At 71.2% G+C, this 9,820-nt stretch overlaps 3 protein-coding genes across 4 annotated transcripts; all 3 read right to left on the reverse strand.

Annotated features, from left to right (window-relative positions):
* Positions 1 to 398: 398 nt before the first annotated feature.
* LOC116499746 (mothers against decapentaplegic homolog 6-like) lies at positions 399 to 2,571 on the reverse strand. Its single transcript, XM_032204577.1, has 4 exons — positions 2,531 to 2,571; positions 1,834 to 2,250; positions 1,547 to 1,654; positions 399 to 934 (listed from the first exon to the last, which is right to left on the reverse strand). The coding sequence occupies exons 2-4, from the start codon at positions 2,231 to 2,233 to the stop codon at positions 399 to 401; spliced, it is 1,044 nt and encodes a 347-aa protein (XP_032060468.1). The 5' UTR covers positions 2,234 to 2,250; positions 2,531 to 2,571.
* A 2,149-nt stretch (positions 2,572 to 4,720) lies between these two features.
* On the reverse strand, positions 4,721 to 8,015 carry FLAD1 (flavin adenine dinucleotide synthetase 1). Of its 2 annotated transcripts, none has more exons than XM_032204476.1 (7): positions 7,907 to 8,015; positions 6,530 to 7,289; positions 6,128 to 6,275; positions 5,839 to 5,937; positions 5,561 to 5,750; positions 5,090 to 5,163; positions 4,721 to 4,986 (listed from the first exon to the last, which is right to left on the reverse strand). In XM_032204476.1, exons 1-7 carry the CDS (start codon positions 7,967 to 7,969, stop codon positions 4,851 to 4,853), a joined length of 1,470 nt encoding a protein of 489 aa, XP_032060367.1. In that variant the 5' UTR covers positions 7,970 to 8,015; the 3' UTR covers positions 4,721 to 4,850. The 2 variants fall into 2 exon arrangements, with proteins under 2 accessions (XP_032060367.1, XP_032060366.1); XM_032204475.1 differs by having other exon boundaries at positions 6,128 to 6,278.
* A 438-nt stretch (positions 8,016 to 8,453) lies between these two features.
* On the reverse strand, positions 8,454 to 9,764 carry CKS1B (CDC28 protein kinase regulatory subunit 1B). The gene is made up of 3 exons (XM_032204524.1): positions 9,630 to 9,764; positions 8,846 to 8,973; positions 8,454 to 8,757 (listed from the first exon to the last, which is right to left on the reverse strand). Exons 1-3 carry the CDS (start codon positions 9,686 to 9,688, stop codon positions 8,705 to 8,707), a joined length of 240 nt encoding a protein of 79 aa, XP_032060415.1. The 5' UTR covers positions 9,689 to 9,764; the 3' UTR covers positions 8,454 to 8,704.
* Positions 9,765 to 9,820: the final 56 nt, after the last annotated feature.

The raw sequence follows: 9,820 nt of genomic DNA on the forward strand, positions 1-9,820 counted from the left end.
GCCCAGCCCCTGCACACCCTGCCCCAGCCACCTTCCCTGGGTGCCCACTCTACATCCCTAAAACTCCTACGTTTTACTTTTTTTTTTTTCTTTCTTACAAAAATAAGATAAATTAAAATAAAATTAACCAATAAAATAAAAAAGAGAGATTAAATAATGCCCCGCATTAGCGAGAGACCTGTGGCAGTGGGTGCAGAGCCAGGCTTGGGGGCACGGCCCCACAGTGGGGCTGGGGTGGGGGGGTCCCAGAAGGGGTCTCATGGGTCGGGACAGCCCCGTGGCCACACAGCCAGGGAAAAAAGAGGCTGGGGTGAGGCAGAGGGGCCCCACGGCTCGTGTCCCCCTTGCACCCAGCTTGGGGGGACCTGCCACCACTGCCCCCATCACCCCCTGGCTGCTCAGCGGGGCTGGTTCAGCAGCACCTCCAGCCAGCAGGGGCAGGAGGTGATGAACTGCCGGGAGTAGCAGGGCCCCCAGCCCTTGCCGAAGCTGATGCGGACGCTGTGGGTGTCGCAGGGGCCGTCCCCGGGGTGCCGCCAGCCGGCCAAGCCCCCCGCCCGCTCGTAGTCGAACACCTTCACCGAGTAGCCGGGCAGCACCTTGAGGACGGCGAGCCCACGGGCGCCAGGGGGCCCCAGCGTGGGGGAGCTGACGAAGATGGGGTGCTCGCTGCGGTTGTAGGCCCACACGCCGCCCGGTTCCCGGCTCAGCAGCAGCCCGCGGCCGATCTTGCCCCGCGCGCGGCGCACGGCCTGGCTCCGGTGTGCTGCTGGCAGCTGGCCCAGGCAGAACCCGCTGCCCCGCGGCAGCTCGCAGAAGACGTTCACCGACGCCTCGTGCACGGCGTAGAGGCGGCCCACGCGCGTCCGGTGCTCCCAGTAGGCCAATTTGCACCAGTAGCCGTCCCTAATGGTGCTCCGTGAGAGGCTGGTGTCTGTTGGGGGAGAGCAGAGACGTTGGTGCTGGGCAGAGCAGCGCCCGAAGCCGCGCAGGCACCTGGCAGCACAGGCCAAGGTGAAGCCTTGAAGGATGGGGGCACAGAGTTTTTTATGCCCCCAGGTCATGCGCGGGGCATCCAGCTCCCACCGGGGCTGGCGGAGCGGACAAACGGCCGCGGCACCCCGTGGCTGTCCCGCCAGGATGTCCCGGCAGTACGGGACGGCCGGCTCCGGTGCGGGACATGAGTCACCGGAGCTGCTGAGCGCCGGCACGTAGGCCCAGGGCAGCCCCAGGCATTGTCCCTGGGGGCCATGGGCTGCGGCGAGGGGGGGTCCCCGTCGTTGCGAGGGGAAGGTGGAGCCCTGCCATGGAGCAGCCTCATGGCCAGCAGCCAGGCTGGAGCCGCGGCTTTGTGCGTCAAGGCACATTGTGTGTGTCCCCGTGGGCAGCGCTTCCTCCGGTGGGGAGTCCGGCACGGCCAAAAATAACAGGAGTGGCGCGGGAGGGGGCCGGGCCGAGGCTGGCTCCCCCGGCAGGAACCCCTCATCCCGTTGCTGCCTCCCAGATCCGCTCCCCAATTTTGTGGCACCGCGTCGCTGCCCCTTACCGCGCCACTCCACGCGGTTGTAGCTGAACTCCAGGAGCTGGGGGTGCTCGGGCTCGGCCGGCCAGGAGGGGCTGAAGGACGACTTCGAGTAGGGGGGCGGAGGGGTCTCTGGGGGGACAGGGACTGGGTGAGGAGCTGGGACATGCGCCCTGGCCCCCCAAAGCCCCCTGCCCCCCCAAAGCCCCCTCAACCCCCCCTGAGCCCACCCCAAGGACCAGATGCTGGAGGGCAGCAGGGTGGGAAGGGGGGGCAAGGACGGGGGTCTGGGGGAGTGGGGGGACACTCACCAGGCACAGCCAGGCGGCTGAAGTGGTGGGGGTTGCAGCAGAGCGCGGCCGCGTCCCCGCAGCCCCCGCGGCCCCCGGCGCTCTGGCAGTAGGAGAGGTGCTTGAGCTCGTGGGGCTGGCGCAGGTCGGGCCAGCGGTACAGGCGGCAGAGCAGCACCTGGGGGGGCAGCGCCTGCTTGGCCCCCCGCGGGTCCCCCCGCGGCGCCCAGACGCAGCCGGACTCCCAGGCGCCCCGGCTCTCCACCGCCTGCACCAGCAGCTCCAGCTCCTCGTCCTTCAGCTTCTTGAACAGGGCATGTGCCGCGGGCTTCAGGGCGCCGTGGCCGTCCTCGGGGCCGGGCGCCGCGCAGCGCTGCCGCCAGAGCCGCCTCACCAGCGCGGCACGACGCGAGCGGAACATGGGGCAGCAGCGACGAGCTGGGGGACAGGGACAGGCGTCACTCGCTGCGCCACACCGGGTCCCCCCCTCCTGCCCCAGGGCAATGCTGTGCCCCTGGGGGCTGCCCCATCTGTCCCCCCGCTGGCCCCAGCGCACACGGAGCTGCGGTGCCCTGCGTCGCTCTGTGCCAGGTCCCCAGGTTCACCTGGGGATGTGACCCCCACCCCCAAAAAAAAAGCCCCGTGCAGGGCAGGCTGCCTGCCCCAAGGCAGGGATCCCCACTGGGCGAGGGGTCCCGGGGGAAGGGGTCTGACTCACGGTGGGCAGCAGAGCTGGGTGCGAGGAGCCGGGGCTGCGCGTGGGGCTGTGCTCTCGGGGCGGCCAGGACCGCTCTGCCCACGGCGCGCCGCAGCCAGGACTTTTTCCTGTGCCGGGACTCTCTCCTCCCCCGGACCTCCCCGTTTGGGAAATTCATTGATTCGTGGCGTCCAGGCCTTGGGCTGAGCTGCGGCCGGGGCCAGGACGTGGCGGCAGCGGGGCAGGCGCCAGACGCGTGGGCCGTGGTGGGCAGGGATGCCCCGCTGCCCGCAGGGCTGCCGGAGCCAGGCTGTCTCCCCAGGCTGTCGGGCACGGCCAGGGGGGTGGCGAGGAGCCCGGAGGGCACCGAGCACCGCGGCGACACATGGCTGCAAGGGAGGGGCCGTGCTGGCACAGCCCCGGGCACGTGGGCCGTGCTGGGAAAAGGGGGAGCAGCGGGGCGCAGCACCACGGCACCGTCTGCAAGCCCCCAACCCTGCCCGCAGCAACGAGACGGGGCCGCAGGGATGGGCTGAGCCCCCCCAGGCAGGGGTCCCCGCTGCCCCCCAGGGCCCCCCGGCCGTCCCTGCGGCCAGGCCCCCCCGCGGGCACTCCGCGAGGGTGGGAGCCCGCGCCACAACAAAGCAGCTAATGTAAACGGGACCCTTATCCCGCGCGGGGCCGCGCTTCCTGCTCCCAACTTCCCGCCGAGATAAGGGAGGCCGTGCTGGCGCCAGGCGCTCCCGCCGCGGCCGGGGTGAGCGGAGCTTCCCCTGCAGCAGGACAGGGCTGCAGGCAGCCCCTGCACCGGGGCCAGCCCGGCACCGCAGTGGCCCAGCCAGCTCCGGGGCACAGTGGGCTCAGGGGACCGTGGGCAGCCTCCAGGGCCGTGGTGCCCTGTGCATCCCGCGACCTTCGCTGCAGCTCCTGCCGGGCCCTCGGGGTACGTTTTGCTCCGGCGGCTTCCCGCTGGCTCTTGGCAGCGCTGGTGCCGGCCGGGCGTGCAGGGCCAGGGCAGGAAACAGCCTGGAGCGGGGACAAGCGGAGGCACTCGCTAAACAAGGGGCTGAGTCACAGCAGATAACCCGGCAGAGGGGACAGCGGGGCCACGGCCCCCGGCACTGGCCCCCGTCCACCAAGGGGGCTGGGGACCCTCAGGTGGGGGCGGTGGGTCCTGGCACCGCAGGGCAGGGATGTTGTAGAGGTTGTAGCTGGGCGCAGAGGGTGGAAGTTTTGGGGGTACAGTTGGGGGGACACGTGGGGACACCTTCCCAAGCACACGCAGCCAGTCACACACTGCTCAGGTTTATTGGGGTCTGGGTGGCGAGGGGGCCACGGGCTGGGCCACGTCCTGGTGCTGGGGGTCCATCAGCTGCGGGCTGTGCAGGGCAGGGCAGAGCCATCACGGAGCCACAAAAAGTCCTGGGGAGGGGAGAGAGGCAAAGAGGGGTGAGGAGCCCCGGGGGGCACCATGGTTGGGCACCCACAGCCTTCACCTTGCAAGCAGCGCGGGCTGGGACCCCCCAACCCATCACCCCCACTGGCACCAAAACCGAGGCCCCGTGCCCTATCCCCACCCCCAGAGCATCACAGCTGGACACCCAAACCCTTCCCCACCCCCGGGGACCACCAGGACCACGTCCCCCCACCCCATCACCCCCTCAACACCGTGGCTGGGCCCCCGCACCCCACCCGGAGCAGGGCTCCCCGGCTCCAACGGGCAGAGCCGGGCACTCACCGGGGCGCGGGGGTCCCGTGCCCTAATCCAGCAGCTCCCGGATGCACCAGCTGCACAGCAGGAGGTAGGTGCACTCCCGCAGCACCCGCAGCAGCCAGGAGCCGAGGCGCAGCCCCAAGGAATCGCCGTTGGGTGCCGGCAGTGCCGCCGCCCGCACCGCTCGCCTCGGGGCGCCCGGCAGCCATGCCGCCGCGGTGCGCAGGAGAGGCATGGCCGAGGGATCTGCAGCGAATGCAGGGTGACGGCGGGGAGGCAGCTGTGTGGCCACGAGGGCCCCAGGGCAAGTGCTGGAACCTGCTCCATTCTCTGCGCTTCAAAAGCCGCCGCGGTGACGTGCACGGGGAGGGGGCACTGCCCGGGGACCCTTTTGTTCGGGCAGAGCCGGCCTCAGCCCGCTTCGCGCTCCCGCTGGAGCCCCGCAGGGCCTGGAGGGAGCAGCAGAGCCAAGCCCGCATGAGGCGTGGAGCACAGGCTGAGCACAGCAGCTTTATTCAGAGCTGGCACTCGGCGGGTTGACGCAGCGCTGTCCCCGCGGGGACACCCGATGGAGACCCCACAGGCGGCGGTCTCAGCGCAGCTCCCCCGAGCACAGCCCACGGGCTCTCACTGCCGGGCCGTGCGCTCCTCCTCCTCATTTTCCAGCTCGTAAGCGGGCCGGTAGCTCTCGCGGCCCCGGGCGTCGGTGTAGCGCAGCGCCGGGTTCTTGGTGGTGTTGGCCATGCTCCCCAGGGACGTGTAGCTGCGGAGGGACAACGTGGCTGGGAGTGGCCCCAGGAGCACGGCCCCACGCTCTGTCCTCCTCCGGCGGGGCATCACTGTGCCAAGCAGCTCCCAGCACTCACCCCTTGTCATAGAGGATGCAGTAGGGGACGAAGAGCTTGCGCAGGAACTCCCAGATGTCCCGGTACGTCCAGTCCTGCGAGCAGAATGGTGCAGGGATCGCTGCAGGCTGCCCGCTTGCCCCCAGGGAAGCCAGCTCACCCCGGCCCGGAGCACACAGGGGGCAGCCAGCCCCCGTGGGAATCCACCACCCCCTGCCCACAGCCTCAAAGTGCGCCTGTCCCTCCCAGCACGTCCCCAAATGTGACAAAAGCCACCGATGTGCAGGAACGTGCCCTGCCTGCCAGCACCAGGCTGCAGTGAAGGGTGCCCGCAGCCAGGCAGCAGGGTGGGAGATACCAAGGGGAGTGGGGAAACTGGGGAGAAAAGCCCCCAGGGATGAGGAAGGATGAATGCTGCTCCCTCCCCATCGCTTCGAGCAGCCCTGCCCCTGTCCCTCGTGCAGGCAGAGGCAGCTGAGGCAGCGCACCCACCAGCAAGGGGTTGACCCGCATGTACTGGGGCCAGTCGGGGTCCGTCATGCACATGGGCGTCAGGGTGCGTGAGTAGGGGTCCGTCCACCGCGTGCCCATCAGGACAGCCTCCAGCTGCGGCTGCTGCTCCTTCAGGGCGACCAGGGCCTCCCGGATGGAGCCTTCCACGGTGCACAGCTGGACCTTGTACCTGGCGGGCAGGACGGGCAGCTGCCAGCCGGGCTGCGGGAGGCGCCGCTCGTCCCCTGCCCGGGGACCGGCCCCTCTCCGTCCCGTACCTCTGGACGGTCGCCTGGATGAACTGCTCCAGCTCAGGGAAGGGGGACACGGTGCGGATGTAGAGCACCTGCAGCTTCTCCTGCCTCCCCGGGTACCGCCTGGGGAGAGACCTGTCACTGAGGGGCCCCAGCGGATGGAGACTCGAGGCAAGGCCCCACCAGGTGGGCCCCAGCAATCTGCTCACTGCCCCAGAGGACGCAAAGGAGAGCCCCAGAGCCCCAGCCGAGGGCTGGGGGACCCCCGTGACCCTGCCCCAGGCTGTGCCGGGGCAGCCCCGCGGCTGGGTACCTCTCCAGGGCGGCATGGACAAGGTGCAGCAGGGCCGTGCAGTCCTTGCCTCCGTTGAAGCCGACGCAGAGCTGGGCCAGGCTGTAGCGGTCCAAAGCCTCCTCGATGGTCCGCAGTGCTGCTGCCACCTTCTGTCCCAGGGCCGAGCCTGCTGGGAGGGGACACTCGCTGCCTGCTGGCACTGCTGCCTGCCCAGGGCCACGCTGCTTCGGCTCAGCCCCAGGGCCCAGCTCCCTCCTGGGGGCTCGTTTTGCCCCCAAACAGCCTGGGGCAGCACCCTGGGGCCGAGAGACTGACGGTGCTGATCCCCCGGGCTGCCCTTCCCACTGCCCCGGACCCTCGGGGCCTGCCCGGGCTACGGGGGCCGTGCAGGCGCAGCACGAGGGCCCGCACACGAGGTACCTGACTCCGCCAGGGTGTACACCTCGGTGGCCGCCAGCGACACGGGGTCCGTGACCAGCGGCACCACCACGCCGGGGGGCAGCTTCTCCACCAGGAAGCGGTGCGCTTCCTCCAGGTGCTGCTCCGACTCCGAGTCCAGCGTCAGCTTCACGCGGTAGTAGTTGCTGGCCCAGTCCGGGTAGGAGCCCAGGCTCACGCGGCCCCGGAAGGCGGCGTCGGCCTGGTCCAGCACGGGCGCGATGAGCACCTCGTCGGCCGCCACGTAGACGGCCCGCGAGTGGAAGCGGGTGTGCTCGCTGCGGAACAGGTGGCCCAGCCCGTCCAGGGCGCGCTCCATCAGCGCGGGGATGCCGGGGAAGATGTAGACGTTGCGCACGCTGACCAGCGGGTACTTGAAGGCGCCGCCGGTGCGCCGGTCGGTGCCGTAGTGGAGGCGCGAGGACTCGGGGACGAGCGCCAGCTTCATGGCCGGGCGCCGCGCCTCCGTCTCGCCGAAGACGTCGCGCACCAGCGCCGCCAGCTCCGGGTGCGGGACCACGCGCTCGCCGAACGCCTTGGCCACGGCCTCGAAGGTGACGTCGTCGTGCGTGGGGCCGACGCCGCCCGAGGTGAGCACGAAGGTGAAGCGGGAGGCGAAGGCGGCCACCTCCCCCGCGATGGCGTCCACCTCGTCGGGCACCACCGAGACGCGGGCCACGCGCACACCCAGGGAGCGCAGCCGCCGGCACATGAAGAACGAGTTGGTGTCCTGAGTGTGGCCCTAAGGGGGTGCGCCCGTTACACTGGGAATGAGCCCGGTAGACTGGGTACATGCCCGGTACACCGGGAGCATGCCCAGAACACCGGGAACGTGACGCTTACACCAGGAACGTGCCCGGTATGCTGGGAATGTGCCCGGTATGCTGGGAGCACGCCCAGTAGGTATATTGGGTACATGCCCGGTACACTGGGAGCACACCCAGTACACCGGGATCATGAGCCTTACACCCGGAATGTGTCCGGTACACCGGGAGTACTCCTGGTACACCGGGAACGTGCCCAGCACACCAGGAGCATACCCGGTAGGTACACTGGGTACATGCCTGGTACACCGGGACCATGACCCTTACACTGGGAACACATCCGGTACACCGGAATCGTGCCCGTTACACTGGGAACACGACCCTTATACTACCGGGAACGTACCCGGTACACCAGGAGCATGCCCAGTACACCGGGCACGTGCCTCTTCCACCGGGATCATGACCCTTACACCGGGAACATGCCCAGTACACCGGGCACGCGCCCGTTACCCCGGGATCACGACCCTTACACCGGGAGCACCCCCCCCCCCGGTCCCCTCCGGTATCCCCCCCCGCTCCCGGTTCCCGGCCGCACCTTGAGGATCTCGTCCCCGATGACGATGATCCCGGCGGTGGCGGCGGGCCCCGGCCCGGCCATGGCCCGGGAGGCCGAGTCCCGCCGTGCCCGCAGCAGGGCCCGCAGCCGCGCCCCCCCCCCCGCCGCCGCCACCCGCATGGGGCCGGCCCCGGTGCACCGGGCAAGGCCGCGCCGCCTCCCCGCGCTCTGATTGGCCGGCGGGGGTGCACGTCACGGCGCGCTGCGAGCTCTGATTGGGTGAGGGGAGACGGAACCATGGCTGCGGGGCGAGGGGGGCCGTTCCCCCCCCCCTCGGGGACTTGGGCCCGCCCAGCCCTGCGGCGGGTGCCCCTCCCCCGCCTCCCCCGGGCACCGGGACCCCCCCGCCCCCTCCTCCCGTCCCCAAAACGGGCACCGGGAGCCCCCCCACCACCCCCAGCCCCCCCCGGGAAGGGCAATGCCCCCCCGGGAAGCCCCCCCCGGGGCACCGGGGGCAACACCGGCAGCTGCTCCATGTACCGGGACCCCCCTCCCGTTCCCTTCCCCTGTACACCGGCAGCACACGGCAGTTCCCAAACGTCCTTTATTGAAGCTTTGGAGATCCCCAACCCCGCAGCATGGGGCCGAGCCGCCAAGGCTGCCCCGACGGCACCGTCGCTCACGGGCATCCTGCGGCTCGGCCCCGGCCGGGCAGAGCGAGACCCCCCGGGGGGGGCACGGGGCCGCCGGGCGGGCACGTGGGGGGGCTCCTGGGGGCCGGGGGTACGGGAGAGGAGCAGGAAGGTGCTTCGGTGGCCCGGCCGGCAGCGGCGCCGTTCACTTCTCCGGCTTCTTGGGCAGCGGCCGTCGGAAGAGGAGGATGTGCGGCTCTGCGGGACAGTGAGGAGCGTGAGGGGAGCGTGAGGGGTGCAGCCGGCCTGGGGCACGTAGTCCCGGGGCAGCCCCCGCGGGCCTCACCTGGCTCGTGGATCATGTAGTGCACCCAGCCCTGGCTCTGCTGCACGCCCAGGTTGCGCCACTCCGACTCGGACATCAGGTGGGTCTTGGGCACCAGCTTGGCGATGTCCTTGGGCAGCATCACGTGCCTGCGGCGCCCACGGCGGGGGCTCACACCGGGCCGGCGGGGGGGCACGGCCATTCCCGGGGCTCCCCCCCCATCCCTCCAGGGCTCCTCAGCCACCCCTGGGGCTCCCCTGCCGCTCTGAACCCCCCCCAATAACCACCCCCAACCCCCGGGGCTCCCCCCCGGCCTCCCCCTACCCCCGGGGCTCCTCCCGTTTCCCCCCCCCACCCCTGGGGCTCTCCCCCTGCCCTCCCCCACCCCTGGGGCTCCCCCCCGGTTCCTCCCCCTACCCCCGGACCCCCCCACAGTCCCCCCCCCGGTTCCCCCCGGTACCCCCGGGGCTCCTCCACCTTCCCCGTTGCTCCCCATCCACCCCGAGCCCCCCCCAACCCCTCCCCTACCCCCAGGGCCGCCCCCCCATCCCCCTCCCCTCCCCCCGTTGCTCCCCCACCGCCCCCAGGGCCCCTCCGCCGCCCCCATCCCCACCCCATCCGCCCCCCCCGGTTCTCCCCCGCCGCCCCCCTCCCACCCCACCCCGCCCCCCCTCCCGGTGCCCCTCTCCCTCAGGGGGCGGCGTTACCGGCGGCCGTTCCCCGCCCCGCCCCCTCCGCCCCCCTTTCCTTCCCTTCCCCGGTTTTTCCCCGGTTTACCGGCGCCCCCCCGCCCCCCTCCACTCACCGGTACTCGAACTCCTCGTCGTCGTACTTGTCCGAGTAGTAGATCTGCTTGTGCGCCATGACCGCGGGCCGCCCCCTTCCCGGCAGCCCCCGCCGCGCCCCTCGCCTCTCCTCGGCCTCTCCTCGCCTCAGCGCCCCGCCGGGCCGTTGGCCTCCCCCCGCCCCCCCCCGCCTCGCGCCGCTTTCAAACGC

This window comes from Aythya fuligula, chromosome 28 (assembly GCF_009819795.1).
Source record: "Aythya fuligula isolate bAytFul2 chromosome 28, bAytFul2.pri, whole genome shotgun sequence".
Lineage (NCBI taxonomy): Eukaryota > Metazoa > Chordata > Aves > Anseriformes > Anatidae > Aythya > Aythya fuligula.